The sequence below is a fragment of the Lepidothrix coronata genome, unplaced genomic scaffold (assembly GCF_001604755.1).
Source record: "Lepidothrix coronata isolate B3197 unplaced genomic scaffold, Lepidothrix_coronata-1.0 Scaffold16, whole genome shotgun sequence".
NCBI classification, from domain to species: domain Eukaryota; kingdom Metazoa; phylum Chordata; class Aves; order Passeriformes; family Pipridae; genus Lepidothrix; species Lepidothrix coronata.
In genome coordinates this window covers 7,563,490-7,580,155 of record NW_016690196.1, presented here as the reverse complement: position 1 = coordinate 7,580,155, position 16,666 = coordinate 7,563,490, and the positions used below count along the sequence as shown (strand labels likewise).

At 35.9% G+C, this 16,666-nt stretch overlaps 1 protein-coding gene across 3 annotated transcripts in view; it reads right to left on the bottom strand.

Moving 5' to 3' along the window:
- DNAH8 (dynein axonemal heavy chain 8) overlaps positions 1-16,666 on the bottom strand; it is a 129,014-nt gene that overhangs the window by 90,159 nt on the left and 22,189 nt on the right. For all 3 annotated transcript variants that reach the window (XM_017806688.1, XM_017806687.1, XM_017806686.1), the window contains exons 18-27: positions 15,899-16,086; positions 14,886-14,966; positions 12,632-12,748; positions 9,231-9,350; positions 8,357-8,492; positions 7,173-7,288; positions 6,686-6,792; positions 5,643-5,703; positions 4,105-4,282; positions 2,346-2,539 (exon numbers count right to left, since the gene is read on the bottom strand). In XM_017806688.1, the coding sequence (XP_017662177.1) occupies positions 2,346-2,539; positions 4,105-4,282; positions 5,643-5,703; positions 6,686-6,792; positions 7,173-7,288; positions 8,357-8,492; positions 9,231-9,350; positions 12,632-12,748; positions 14,886-14,966; positions 15,899-16,086 (1,298 nt within the window). The remainder of the gene's footprint in view (positions 1-2,345; positions 2,540-4,104; positions 4,283-5,642; positions 5,704-6,685; positions 6,793-7,172; positions 7,289-8,356; positions 8,493-9,230; positions 9,351-12,631; positions 12,749-14,885; positions 14,967-15,898; positions 16,087-16,666) is intronic.

The following is a 16,666-nucleotide window of genomic DNA, read 5'->3' as shown; positions in this document are numbered from 1 at the left end:
TGCAAAATATTTCCATTATACCTGAGGATTCAACTAACAGTTCAAACAACCAAGAGTTGCATAGAGGGTTCTTGCTGGAATATAGAATGCAGAAACCACCTCCTAAAATAACTTCAGAAAGATTGGTGAATAAAATGTTTATAAACTCAAAGTAAATGCTTTCCATAGACAAAAGTCAACACCTATCAGCACTGATGCTGTGAGAATTTCTATGAGTTGTAATATAGAATCACAGAATGTTTTGAGTGTGAATCATCTAGTTTCAACTCCCCGGACATGGGCAGGGACATCTTCCACTAGACCAGGTTGCTCAAAGCCCCCTCTAACCTGGTCTTCCAAGGATGAGGAATGCACAATTCCTCTGGACAACCTGTTTCAGTGCCTCACCATTCTCTCAGTTTAAAGGCATTCCCATTTGTCCCATCACTTCATGCCCTTCTAAAAAGCCCCTCTACATCTCTATTGTCACCCGTTTTAGGTACTGGAAGGTGCTATAAGGTCTCCCTGGAACCTTCTCTTCTCCAGGCTGAACAACAGCAGCTCTTTCATAGGAGAGGTCCTTCACCCTCTGATCAACTTAGTGGCCTCCTCTGGACTTGCTCCAGCAGGTCTCTCTTATGTTAGGGGCCCCAGATCTGGATGCAGTACTCAGGTGAGGTCTCACAAGAGTGGGGCAGAGGGGCAGAATAACCTCCCTCAAACTGCTGGTCACACTGCTTTTGATACAGCCCAGGATACTGTTGGCTTTCTGGGCTGCAAGTGCATATTGCCAAGTCATGCTGAGCTTCTCATGAACCAACACTCCAAAGTCCTTCTCCCCAAGGCTGCCCTTGATCCATTCTCCACCCAAACTGTATACTTGTGCTTGGGATTCCCCCAGCCCATGTGCAGGATCTTACACTTGGCCTTGTTGAACTTCATGAGGTTCACACAGGCTCACCTTTCAAGCTGTCACTGTCCCTCTGCATGACATCCCTTCTCTCCAGTATGTAAACTGCACCACACAGCTTGGTGTCATCAGCAAACTTGCTGAGGGTGCACTCGATCCCACTGTCCATGTTGCTGACAAAGATGTTAAACAGTGCTGGTTCCAGTACTGAGCCCTCAGGAATGTCACTCGTCACTGGTGGTTGCTTGCACATTGAGCCATTGACTATACCTCTTTGAGTGCCACCACTTAGCCAATTCATTACCAACAGAGTGGTCCATCTATCAAAACTGTGTCTTCAATTTAGAGACACAGATTTCATGCGGTACCATGTGAAATGCTTTGCACAAGTCCAGGTAGGCGATGTCAGTTGCTCTTCCATTATCCACCAACGCTGTAATCCCATCATAGAAGGCCACCAAATTTGTCTGGCATGATTTGCCCCTAGTGAAGCCATGTTGGCTGTCACAAATGACCTCCACATTTTTCATGTGCCTTAGGATAGCTTCCAGGAGGATCTGCTCCATGATCTTGCAGGGCACAGAGGTGAGACTAACTGCCTTGGAGTTCCCCAGGTCTTCTTCTTTTTTCTTTTTAAAAATGGGGATTATGTTTCTCCTTTTCCAGTCAGTGGGAACTTCATGAGATTGCCATGACTTCTCAAATTTGATGGATAGCGGCCTGTCTACTTCCTGGCCCAGTTCCCTCAGGACTCAAGGATGCATTTTGTCAGGTCCCATGGACCTATGCACTTTAGATGTTTTAGAACCTGATATTCCCCTACAGTGTGCAGTTCTTCATTCACCCAGTCCCTCCCTGCTTTCACTTTCTTCACCTTGGTGGTATGGCTGGAGCACTTGCCAGTGAAGATGAATTGACTTGAGTACTTCAGCCTTCTCCATGTCCCAGGTAACAACATCTCCCGTTTCCTTTGGAGAGGGCCCACACTTTCCCTAGTCTTCCTTTTGTGATTGACACACTTATAGAAGCTTTTCTTATCGCCTTTGATGTCCCTGGCCAGATTGAATACTATCAGGACTTTAGCCTTTCTAATCTGATCCCTGGCTGATTGGACAGTTTCTCTGTATTCCTCCCAGGCTACCTGTTCTTGCTTCCATACTCTGTAGGCTTCCTTTTTGTGTCTGAGTTTGAGTCCACACTAACCTCCTGGCACTTTTGCCTGACTTTCTCTTCATCAGGATGCATTGCTCCTGAGCTTGGAGGAGGTGATCCTTCCCTCCAGTGCTTTATCCCATGGTACTCTACCAAGCAGATCCCTAAAAGAGCCAAAGTCTGCTCTCCTGAAGTCCAGGGTACGGAGCTTCCTGTGCACCCTCCTCACTGCCCTAAAGATTTCCGATTTCAAAACAGAAGATTAATGAAGAATAGTTCTGTAGGTGATCATCGTTAAACTCACCTGAATTTTGGTATCTTTATCTTCTGTCCATAGGACCTTATATTTCTCAAAGTACTGCAGAACTTCAGTAGCCATTTCTTTTATAGAATTCACAGAAGAAGAGAGGAGCACAACTAATTTAGTGATAGCTTCATGTTCTGCAACACCTGCGTGAAAATTCTTTAGCTTTCTGACTTGCACATCTTCAGTTCCTTCTGTAAAATAAAATTATATATACATCAATGAACTGTTAACAGTCTGACTAGAATTCTCTTTAAACCTATGCATACCAAGTTAAGCAATGATGCTCTTCAATAATGCTGAATATCCTCCTTCAAACATCTGTCTGACTGCTTAATATGAAAGTACCAGCTGCTATTTCACACTAGGCTCTATACAGCTAGAGCAAATTCAGTGTAAAATGAAGGTTTGCAAAAAGAAAGAAAATAGTCTTCTTCATTCACAAATTTCATTTTCTTCACTGTAATTTAATTTTAACTGGAACATAAAGGCCTCCTAAACTTAAGTTATTTAATAATTTTTTTAAATTCCTATATAGAAAGCTTTTAAATTGTATATACCCCTTAAAGCAGTGTAAGCCTCTTGAACTCTTTGACAAATTGCTGAGACAATCAGGGTCAATATAGAAATGGATAGTATTGAGATCTAATGAGTTACTTCTGTCATAACAATGCCTGAGCATTTTGAAGCAGACTTCAGAGAACAGAGAAGAAAAATCCACTCTTCCCACCACAAACATTGTTTAATGAGGGGATTTAAGGCAACTCCAAATTCTCTTTTACTCTGAAAACCTTTTCTGGGGTATACTCAATGGAAAAAATCTCAGATTGATCCATCATTACCAGTGTACTCCACAAATCTCATTGCCCAAACATTAACATACACCCCCAGGTGTTGCTGATGTGTAGTTAAAGGTGATGAAAATGGTTATTTGCTGATGCTATATTTTGGCACAGTAGAGGCAAAAACTATGACTGTCTGATGAGGATTGTTTCCTGCAACCCTGCTTGAAACCCATTTAAAGAGGTTAAAATCATACAAGACACATCAGAAGAAAGGTAAAGTTCCAGCTCCAGACTGTCAAAAAGAAAAACTTTCCTAGATGTTACAGATTTTCCAAAGGAATCACAACAAAGTTATAACTATATTGCAGATCACTGGCTCAGCCAAACAGCTAAGAGAACCCAATGCTAAAAATATATTTAGGATTTTATGGATGCTTTCAAAGCATATGGAGAAATGCTTAGAAACAATATAAGGAATAAAGTATTTCACTAAAATGGATGCAGGTCTATCTTCAGTTTGGCTATTTACATGAAAACACATTTGAGGTGTTTTATAATCCAGTCTAGGAACACATACTGCAATTAAAATCTTTACAGAAACCTACTGATTGAACTAGCTCTTATTCCATCTCCATATTTCGATGGCAGCTTGTCTAAAATCATTGTTTATGGTTTCAGCCATATCATTATGGCTACATTAAGTAGAAGATTCAGATCTAGCTAGCAATTTTTCAAAGATTTTTCTGTTTATTGTTTCTCAGAGTTTTAACATTTCCATAAGCCTGAAATACAGGCTGAACAATACAGCTAATTAAATCAAAATAAATCAAAATAAATCAAAAAAAGTAATGCAAAATAATCCACAGCTGGTTGCTTTGAAGAAAAACTAGCTTATTTATAAATATTTATATTTATATATGGTGTTCTTATTAAAGTAAAAAGTTGAAAGAAGTAAAAAAAACCCCCACACTTACTTTCACCTCTTTTACCCTTTTTTCCAGAAGATGCTTGCTGTGTACCCGGTTCTGGTTTTAAAATAGATTTTTGCAAATGTCTCTGTCCCCACTGAGCAACTCCACGACTTACTTCCAGTATTAAATGAATCATGCGATTGATGGCTTGCTGTATGTCATCTAAACTGGGAACGATTTCCTATTTAAAACAGTTAAAGTATTGTTGAAATAAATGAAACTGATTGGCATTTTTGAGACCTCAGTTCTTCACTCATAGTGAATTGCGGAGCTTAGCCCAGAAGAGAAGCTGGAAAATGTAACTTTAACAGGCTGTCTGGCCTAAGCATTTCTTGTTAAACTTCAGAAGAATGATCAATCTTGTGATTTGATCAATCCTCGAATACAGTGCTTAAAACAACATCTTATTGCTTTCATGTTCAATTCATCATTTTAAAATGACGGAATCCATGAAAGTGTTCAGAACTGGGATATGAACTAATTAAAAGTGACTCTGATGACCTATAAATCACTTTCACAGATTGAGCAGTTGCATACATAAAAGCAAGGCTCTTGCAAAATCATATTACCATTAGCAAAGTGGTATTTTAGCCAGTATTACTGCCCTGGATCAGCCACACATTTGAGAACTGGAAAGAAAGATAGATGTACTTCCTTAGTGGGCAGAGCTTAGAGCCTTATGCTTCTACAAATATCAACAAGGTAAATATTCTACACTTGAACAGAACTTACCTATCATGTGTACACACAAACACACAATGTGAATGTACAACAGAATGCCAGTATAAACACCAGTTCATTGTCAAAGGAATATCACCTTAGAAGAGAACCTTTCTTTCATTATCATTTCATTTATATAAAACTTTTAATCTTTATAAGACATTTGTATAATATTAAGTTACCTTCTCATATATAAAATAAAAGAAACACCATACATACTGCTGACACATAGTTACTTTCCTCTACAGAAGGAAACCAAATTAATGTTTTAGTTCTTTGCAATCAAGCTGCCTTTTTGTCCTCGGCACATAGAAATCCACAGAAATCCATAGAAATTCCATTTTTTGGTTTTGAATCTTTAATTTTTGTTCAGTGTTCCTCATTCTGGTCATCTAAGTTCCTATTTAGGTTACTAAAGCCAAAATGAGTAAAGATAATATTCATTACTGCAATTCAACAAAGGATTTAGATCACACAAGTAACAGTTAAAATAAATAAAATAAAAAAGGAAGATGAAGGATCTATTTCCCGAATGCAACTGCTACATGTAATCATTCTGGAAAGAACACTGATGAACAGATTGCAATATAATTGCTAAACCACACAAGAAAAATAAAAGGCCAGTATGATGGAGGCAGAAGCCAGAACACTGTGAACTGTGAGCACATTTCCTCAGTTAGTGCACTGAAAAACCTGAGCAACCGTTCTCCTTGGAACAGATGCTGGTTCAGTAGAAGCGTGCCCACATCCTGCACTTGGGCAAATGAAGAGATAACTTAAATACAATGTATTTTACCTTACCTATATGATTTATAACTTACCAGATTGGGAATAGCAAGGTGTACTTCTGCTTTTATAAAAGGAGTGACCTCTTCAGGTTTGCTTGGATGAACAGAAAAATTTGTTGTCTTGATGAAAATAATTTTGGAACATATCATAAACACTTCACAATAAAACCTCCTCAAATTACCTGAGAAATATAATTTTGACTACCTTTTCAGGGCAAACCCACATAGAGAATTTTCACATTAAATTATGTACTATTTGACAAAACTTACAGAAGCCTCTTGTCTAAACGATAAGGATAATAACCAGAGCTCCACCATTCAGACAAAGGCTAGCTTGAATCCAGCCATTGCTTTCAGAATTTTTATTCAGAATATTTTCTTATTCTGGATTTTAATCTCTCAGTTTCAGAATGATGGAACTATTTAAAGCCAGTGCTTTAAATAGGGCTTAGGAAGGTCTCCCTATCATTTCATGCAACAATGTATCACGAGTAAATTTGCCCCACTACATTTTAGATAAATACTCAACAGAACAGAAAAATATTTTTGAAAGACAACAAGCTAGTGCAAAATGATAAATACATGTTCTTAACCTACTCAAAACTAAAACTAAAGCCTAAAATCAAAGAGAAAAGTATAATTTAAAATGCTGTGATATGACATGGTGAAATAAGGAAGGATCCAACAACATGATACAGCAGACATATATAAAGGAAACAACAAAAAAAAATCCTACTGACTTCAATAAGATCAGGATTTCAATACAATTTCTATGAAAGATATCCTCACAAGACCAAAATGTAATTCAGGCTTTAACACATGTTAATGACAAAACACCACAAACTTCATTTGCTTAAAATAGATTCTCTTAATAAAACTCTAAGTAGGCTTTTCAATCTACAATATATGTTATACTGAAGCAATGCTGTCTCTGAAGTTTATGCCCATTTGAGCAGAGAAGGATCTATAGGGATTATACTGAATATGGGAGAAGGACTTTGTATGGATCTTGCCATTATCATGAAGACTTCATAAAGAGTGCATAATATTGAAGGAATCTTCCATTTGCAACTTACTTGGAAACACTTATTCTTTTTTTAATACTAGCCAAAGACAGTCGGGTCGCTTTCTGGAGGCTGAATAGCAGCCGGCGAGTGAAATAGGCAAGTAAGTCTTTACAACTCTGCAATAAATAAACCACACATTATTTAGGACTGTGTTCAGAGAGAAGCCTGAAGATTATTTCAAAAATTTTTAAGTCAAACACAGGAAAGCCCATGTTAGGTCTTAGGAACAATATCCTCTCCAAACTTTTACCTTTACCACTTACATATAAAGAATTTGTTTAATAAAGGTGTTAATTGGAATAACATGCAATATACTTCTGAAAGCTAAAATCCATCTTAAACTCAGTTTTTAGGAAAGCTATTTCATCACTTTTACATTATGTTTGATGCTGTCAATGTGAAATCTTTCTGTAACATAGATACACAACTATCAAAACTCAAGATACTTAAAAATCAGATCAGTTTGAAAAATAATTTCCTTATTTTTAGAAAATACCTTTTTAAACTCTTCCTCTTTTTCATTGACCTTGCTATCTTCACTAGGAGGTGCTTCAGGAGTGTTTTTTTCTTTCTCCTTTTCATTATTTTCAAATGCTGTACGTTTTTCTTTTGCTGAAAATGAAAAAAAAAAAAATTGTTAATTGCACATTGTGTTTTACTTCAAAGCATGCTGTCCCCTCTTTAGAGGCAAAGTAATGTTGACTTTTATTTTAGTAGTACCTGGATTGCCAAAAATAGGGTTTATTTCACAACATTTTTTCACATCGGGAATCTGGTTAAGAGTCCAGCCTGTAAGCCTTAACCTAACAAACACCAGGCACTACCAATCTGTTATTAAAGATAGATAGGCAGACATGGATATATCAGTGAAAATGACAAAAAAAAATCAAAATCAATATAAACAATTTAACAAAAGACAGAGAAGTATCTTTGCATCAGGTTTTTCTGTTTGCATACTATTGAACTACCTGGAGTATTTTGACAGTGACTATGCCTCTATACCTGGAGAAATTTGAAGCCAGAAGGAAAAAAAAACTTATGTAAGAAAAGAGCTTCATTTCTGATTAATGCTCAGAATAAATTTTCTTAAGAACAGAATATTTTTTCCAACTATACACTCTTCCTCCTATAAGAGTACAGGACCTTCTGAAATCTTTGTAACCTACCCCAAAGGAGTGGGAACCAGCCATATATATGCTAGCAATTGACTCTACTGATTTACACTGACCAGCCAGCAAAGCACTGGTATTTGAGATACAATTCTACTGTGGCAAAAAAGTGAAAAAGAAAGGGATGGTACTAAGTACCTGACATAACTGAGAAGAGAGGAACACTGTATTTCACTTACAGCAGAGGGGAGAGCTGGGGGAAAAGGTTATAATGAGTGACTGAAAGAAATGGAACTTCAAGGTTCTTTGTCTAGAGCAAACTCCTTGGTAATCTATACAGAAGGACAGAGTTTAATTCTAGAAATACCACCAAAACTGAATTATCTCTGTATTTCATGGCCCAGTGATTTAGTTTAACAGTAGTAAGTAAATGAAGGCAAAACTGTGACACAGATGAAAAATGTAGTGGGAGGGAGAAGTCTGAAGAAAATTAGCTAAAACAAATCAGTTTTGATAAAAACTAGCTAAATCTACAGATTTTTTTTTTGTTTAGATAACCAACATTAACTACCTGCTGATTCTTCTTTTTCTGAGGTCTTAGATGGAAGTTCATAATGCTTTTCAAATAGAGCTATTAGCTCATGAACAGCATCTTCAATGAGCATGCTTTTCACATTCAATAATTCAGCACATTCTTTAGTATAAGCCTGTTAAATAAAAATATCAATGAATTGTCTTAGTATCACTGATTATCTTATTACTGTTCATTTTTATGGAGAGTCAAAACATTTCCCTGAATATTGCATTCATTAGACTGAAACAATTTCAAAGAAACATACATATATTTATAAAAATTTTCTGTTATATTATCACTATGTTTTTAATGCTTAAAACAAAATATACATTTTTTAAATGTAGTGGTACTTTTAAGGGCCAGAAGAAAATCCTGAATATTGAAGGGAGGTCACAGTCTGAATTTGAAATTAACCAAATACTCTTTCAACTCTCCTTAACAATTTTATTTACTTGCACTGATTTTCTAATTAATACATTTTTAGCCTCTTTTGGAATCAAGAAACCTTTCAGATTTTCAAATATACTTGTTGGAAAGTATTTTTTGCCTTCTCCTTCAAAAAACAGTTTGGAAAAAATAGGGGAGAAAAAAGGCTATATATGTCTGAGTATCTTCATACACAAAAAATCTCATCTAATTATGAAGCAGTTAAATTAAAATTATCTATGAAATACTACAGCTTAAGTATCTCAAATACCTAAGAACCAATTTATCTTCATATAAAATGCGTTAACTAAAATATTTTCCTTACAAATAAAGTTCTGTATTTCCCCAGAGAGAGGAATTATTTTTTAGTTTTATATTCATTTACTAAGGCATTTTTTCAAACACGCACTAGAATTCAAGTTCAAAGATGTAAAGTGGCACACACCTCATTGCAGGTCAACATATCGTCTACTTTGGTAGGACCATCTACTGGTAAGATAACTAAAGCAGTATCTGATATGTCTTTTAATAATAAACCAATTCGCACTTCACTTGCAACATTAACCTAAAAAGAGAAAATCATATTAATACCACACACTGATCTTTAAAGCATAATGTATTAAAGTATTCTATTTTTGAGAGCTCTATCAGGTATAAAATGTTTTGCAGAAAAATAAATGCTAGACTGTTAAAGTGTAGAAAATCCTCTAAGAAAGTTACTGCAAAAGTTGCAGTAACTTAAGGGTTATTTACTATGGCTAAAAATAGTCTGCTTTTACAGTGATTCAATTATCCTCTTTTTTTCTATTATCTACAGAGGGGAATTTAGGGATACAAGTACCCTACAAAAAAAATCCAGATATTTTTAACTCCACTGTAGACAATTTGGAAAGAACAGATGTAAATCTAGAAATTATATGGTTACGTTGTCATAGGATCTTGATTGCTGAGACTACATGCACTTAAATCCAGTCTGATAACACATTTCTAAAAAGATCAGTAGTGTGCACAATTTAATTTCAGGTAGCCCTTTAAAAATAAAACCTTTTAATTCTTAAGTATCTGCACGTTCCACATTGGGAAACTGAGACATATGAATTCTTAAGAAAGTGAAATCTTGAGAGGAAGTTGGTGCTTCCACCTACTTCTTCACAGATTTCTGGTTATCAGCACCATATTTTAAAACTCATTGTTTAAATGAAATTAATTCACAGACAGTGTAAGCAAAGACTGCTTCTGCACCATAACAGTAATAATCTAATTTTTTTAACAAGCTTCTCTTGGTGGCTCTTTGAACTGATTAGTCTTGAACATTGGACAGTGACAACGGAGAGAATTACCTCCTATGCCCCAAGAAATTCATTAGAAAGTGGACCAAATACTAAGAATAGCATTTTTAAACTTTTTTTTCTTCTGTTCTGAAAGCTTTGGAACCAATGGAAAAGGAGAGAACTCTTGTTCCATGATGTTATCCATGCTAGACTCCCAAAAAATCCTTGCTGGTTTAACTGCAGCTTTAGGCAGACAGGCAGTAACAGAAAGTCAGACCCCAGATCATTCCTGTTATGCAAGATACACTGCTGCTAGATTAAATAAAACAGAGTAACAAAACAAGCTACATCAATATAATTGGATTCTTGTTGATGGTTTTATAGGCCACAAGTCTAGCAGCAAGGCAAGGGGGAGCCTACTGTAACTTGCTTGATGGGTTAGTCTTCAGTCCTTCTCCTTTTAATCAAACACCTAGCTTTTTTGCTGGGTTTTTTGATTCTAAATTGCAGCATTGTTAGTGTTCAGTCAACAAGCAAATTATTTTTGTCGTGGCAGAATCCAAATGAAACTGACTTCTGTCCAAACTATAATTTTTTATCTGAAATATTCTGCATCTGTCATATTCCATCTTGTTTTTCACAATATCACTCATGCTTCTGTTTCACATCACTTTTCCCCTATTTGTTTACAATACTCCATTCACAGCAATAAAGGGTCTAACTTGGGTTAAATTTTTTTTTATTGATATGGGAGAGATAAGAAAAGTAAAAAATGTATACAACATATATATTTAAAGGAAACAGTGTTTCTATATAAAAACATGGTTATTTCAGATATACTCATAATTAAAAAACTGCTAATTTCGGACAATCTTTTTCCAGCTTTGGGTTTCAGTTGCAAACAGAGCACTTGATCATAATTATGTTTTTCTGCCATACAGAAAAAGAACTAAATATACCCACCACTGTCTAACAATCTCCTGTCACAGGAGACATAATTTATGATAGTCGTAGAAGAGATAGTAGCGTTATAGTTCAACCATCAAGCCAGAAGGGGGATCTGACTATCAAGGTAAATTCTTGAGAAAAAAACCAAACCAACACAGGTCTTCAAGCATGTTAAATCATAGAATGATAAAATCACAGAATACCAGGTTGGAAGAGAACTTCAAGGATCATCTGGTCCAATCTTTCTTGGCAAAAGCATGTTCTAGACAAGATGGCCCATTTCCCTGTCCAGCTGAATCTTAAAAGTGTCTAATGCTGGGGAGTCCACCACTTCCGTGGGGAGATTGTTTCAATGGCTGACTGTTCTCATTGCAAAAAATTTTCCCTTTTGTCAAATTGGAATCTCCTCATGAGTAACTTTTATCCATTATCCCTTGTCTTTTCCACGTAAGTCCTTGTAAACAGGGGGTCTCCCTCTTCTTTGCAGCCATTCTTCAAATACTAGACCACAATGATAAGGTCTTCCCTAAGCCTTCTTTACTCAAGGCTGAACAAACCCATTTTTCTCAGTCTTTCCCCATATTCAGTAGGCGCTTCCCAGTCCTTTGATCATCTTTGTGGCCCTACTCTGAACCCTCTCCAGCTTGTCCATATCTTTTCTCTATAGAAGGCACCAAAACTGAACACAGTTTCAGGTTTGACCTGATCAGTGCTGAGTAGAGGGGGACGATGACATCTTTATGTCTGCTGGTGATGCCCTTGTTGATGCAACCCATCATTCCGTTGTCTTTCTTTGCTGCAGCAGCACCCTGCTCGCTCTCAAAGATCTTGTTCACCAGGCTGCCCAGGTCATTTTCCACAGAGCTACTCCCTAGCTGGGTAGCTGCACTGCTAGATTATGTTTGCCCAGGTGCAGGTCCTTACATTTGTCCCTGTAGAATTTCATAGGGTTTTTGTTAGTCCACTCTTCCAGCTTATTCAGGTCTTCTTGCAGGGTGGCTCTCCACTTCCCCACTCAGTTTGGTATCATTGGCAAACTTTGTCAGGGTACACTTGATCCCACTATCCAGATCACTTATGAAGATATTAAATATGAAATAAAAATAATTCAGAAATTATGTGACAAACATTAAGAGAGTAAAAACCCTCAGGCTGAATCAGCATGCAGAGGACCGAGGGAAAAGCATGTTCTCCTTCATTTTTTTCTGGGCTGCAGAAAGAGGATACAGTTTCACAACATGCCTGCTATGAATAGAGTTAATGTTTAAAAGTTCTACACTGAACAATTTTCACATGGAAGTATCTTTTGTGCAACTGCACTCACGGACAGCACTCAAAGAGAAGCAGACATCGTCTCTGAAAATCAGAGTGGATGTCACAGAACTGGAAGACAAGAAGTGGAAATACATTCTACTTTAAATACAGAAGAAAAAATCAAACACGGGAGGGTAATAATGGGAGAAAATCATTGAGAATATCACTCTCCAAAAAAGAACATATTTTAAAGACAACAAAATTTCTATGTATGGTACAAAAATAAGTCCAGATTAAGTTCCAATGCAAAGAGCAGTGTACTAGATATAACTTCTCTAAACTTATAGTTTTTTTATATAGTAAGTGAGTATACCTTTCTCAAAAGCTGTTTAAATATATGCAGAATTTGATCAGCTTCTTGAAAGAAACTTTCCAGCGTCACAGACGACCAAGTCAACATGGTAAGTCCTTGCCTGAACACAGCTTCAACCTAACCATAAAAATAAAATTTCATTTATTTAAAAAAAAGAAACTATTTAAAACAAATGCAATTATTATTAGTATTACTAACATCACTTATTAAACAGAATGATATCCAAGGTTTGGAAGGTTACAGGTTTTCAACAGAAAAATCAAAGAAATTTATACAATGTGGAGGAAGAGGAGGGTACTGCATACTAAAGCCTCTAAGTGACATGCTCAGCAAACATCTTCCCTTTCCTCTTCTCCTTGATACTGTCTTTTAGTGGCTCTCACTGCTTCCTGACATTAAAATCAAGTCCACTATTGATCATACAATATATTTGTTAACACATATCCTGAATGCTCTCAAGAGTATAATTGCTTCTCTTTCCACCTCATATGTGTCTATGTAACAACATTTTTCACTTTTCCCATTTTGAATCACACTGATCCTCTCCAAGTTTTCTTATAGTCTCAATGCTATTTTAAAACATCCCCTCTTCCCTATCATTTCCATTATTGAATTCTTAGTTCTCCATGGTCTGTTTCTTCTGGATTTGTCATCAAGATGTTCAGCATGTAGCTGAAATCATCTCTCTTCCCTGTCACTGTATGATCTACACCAAGGTCCTTCTTTCACTGCAGATCCTGTACCTTTAATGGAGATGGGACTCATGAAAAGAAATACTACTGCCAAGCTATGAAAATCATCCTTTCCAGACTCTCACAGAGCTCCTATGAAATTTTTGCCTAGTACTCGAAAACTTCTCACTGATTTGCCAGTATACAGCCATCACAGCTTTAAATGTTGTCATCCCATCATCCTTGAAGACATAAACTTAATTTTGCTTAATTGTTGAGGAACTTTGAACTGATTTCAGTCATATTTGATTTTAAATAGCCACCTACCATATCTGCTCTTTCATCTTGACGTTTACCAACTCACTGCCTAGAATTAACCCAACCTCTTCATCCTAATACTTCTTTTTGTGATGTCTATATCACAACTAAAACAACAAACTAAGCTCAAACAGACACACAGCCATTTGCAAATGCAGCCAATATTATCACCTTAACTTATGTGGTTTTCGGGAACAAATTTAACTCCAGTATATTGGAACAATATTATTACTGGCAACCAACTGGTAACTGGACAATATTGTTACTTGTAACTGGTAACAGTCAATTTAGAAACACTGTAAGGCTCTACATAGGTTGCTGTCTTACTATGGCACTAATCTAGTCAATAGCTTACATTTGCTTATTCCATCTTTGGATTTGTGCTTTCCTTTCTTCTTCCTATACACCAAAGGCTTCTCTCCCTTCTTCAAAAAACATTTGAACTTTCTGTTGTTTGTACAATACTCACCCTTCTCTTCTGCCAGTTGTTTTCTCTAACATACAGAGATGCATGATTCCCTTTATGATATAATCATGTTTACAGTAGTATCATTAAAGTGAAAACTACCATTACTTTATCTCTTTGTCTTTTATTATTTAAGTCTTAAGAGAAGGACATGTTTTTTGCTTCTCACACTTCAGCATATGCCAGTTATGTAGTTACACAAACTTACACAAACTCTGCGACTTTTTCATGTTACTACGTACAAACAAAAAGGGGAGAGTTACGTAGAACAACCACATATATACACTTGCAAATGTCTGGCAAAATTAAATGGCTTGTGGGACAGACATTCTGCATCTCTAATAAAACTGTACCTTTAGTGTAGCATATAACCTTTCTACCCCACTGAAGAGACTCCATTCACAAGGCTAATAAATCTCTCCAAGCAAAGACAAGGATCATGACATTTAGTATTTCATCTAAATGAAAAGCACAGTTAAAACCTCTAAAACTGGAATAAGTGATAATTTACTTCCACGTCAAAGCCAGAGATTTGTGCAGATAAATAGACCCCCAAAGTCCACATTTTTTTTTCTACTGGGCTTGTATCTCATAGGCACTAAGATTATTCTATTGTAATACACATTATTCGAGCACTGTGTGAGGGATGCAAAGAGCAAATTGCTGGTCTTAAAGGTTTTTGTAAAGTTCATTAAATTGGCAATATGCAGATCCATCTAAATATTTAAGAACTTTAAATTATAATGAAGTTATTTTAACTTCTCATGAAGTATACTGAAGTGCATTTAGCAATACCAACCTTTTGCATTTTTGGTGTCAGTAGATTTACAAACATATTTGGTGTTTCTCGACACAAATCTTCATAACGCTGGACAAGACCCTGTTAATTATTAGAAAGGGTAGTATCAAGCAGAATATTTCAAGTGTTTCTTTACTGAAGCAAACAACATGTTGTACAATCAAATCATTAGAAAAACATGGAAAACAGCACAAGGATCTATTAAAAAACAATTTTAGAATTTAACACATGCATTACATGCCGATGAACATAATTTCTAGGAAGTAATGAATTTTTTTCATACTATAAAAGGAAGAATGAAAGCCACCTTTGAGCAACACTATCTTAATGCACAAAGCCAGACAAAGTATGATCTTTCTCTAGAGCTAAAGAAGGCTTGAATTTAATGACTGTAACTTGCAATGCCCTCTTAAAACTGAGTATAATGTGCTTTACGTACTTAAATTCACGTATGAACTCAATTTTAAAATATCATCTTGTCTTATGCTGTACACACACAGTGAGAAATCTTGTATGATACATCTCATCCACAAGATATAGGCTTCTCAAAATACTACAATAGCAAATACTACAATAAGTATCAGAAATGTGACTTCTCTGGCAGATAAACCTGAAAAATTCTTCATGTTTTTGTGGCTTACCAACTTTCAAAATATTCCAGACTAACTACAACCTTTCCTTCTGAAAAACTCTATAAAACTTTGTTTTACTGATTTTCAGACAGTGAACACTTTTTGTGTGTGTTTAATTATTTCATCACCAGAGTATATTTAACCTGCCATGGAGTATAAGAAGTTTATATTTTTATATTTAAGTATCTACTAGCCCCCACAGCAGTTAGCAGGGGGGTTTCAAATGAGATCCTCTATGTCCACCTGTGCATTGCACAAATTTACTTTAAACTACCTCATACCCATCACTAGTACTTATATAACTATAGAAAAAATAGTATGATTAAACAGATTTTCTTTTAATTTTTTTTAAAGAGCAATCATGATACTTTTCGAGTTTACCTCTAAGCGCGACTTGGTTGACTTCAGTTTATTTTCTAACATTACTATCCTTACTGCTTGCTCCGGTACTTCCAGACCCAGCTTTATCATACATTTGGTCTCTCGCACAACTTCTAGAATTTGAGGATCAAAATTAACCAGGAACTTCTCGGTTTTAGGATGACGCACAAATATTGTGGCTTGTAAGGCTGTAAAGACATTCTAATATCAGTTTCTAAGACAAACAATTGTTTCCGTCCTATAAATTATTATGGAACCCAGATTTGTAATATTATTATACAATGATTAAGTATGAATGGTTACTTGTGAAATAGCTTCACATTGTTTTCAGTTAAAGAAAATATACAGTTGACTTCCACCATATTGGCTTTCTGCCTTTCTCATCATAAACTAAACAAGGCTCAGATCCAGTCTTATTTGTGTCATATTTTTTCTGAGCTCAAATTAGAAAATTATGAAATTAATTTTCTAAGGACCTGGAAACACAACACTTGAATATTAAACATTTGTAGGCATAAAGTAATACTTGTCCTTAGAGGGACTGGGATAATACAACTGTATAAATTATTATAGAGGAAAGAAAACAGGAAGAATTATTATATAGTACACATAAAAATTTCAATACCAAAATTATCTGTGTCTTAAATTTGTATCACTACTGTTTGCAGTCATCTGTCAAACAGTGTGCCAGATCTGCAATCCTCTGTATCAAAATCAAGTTTCAAGGTCAGTAAGGCACCACAACTGTATTACTGAGCCTGTTTATTG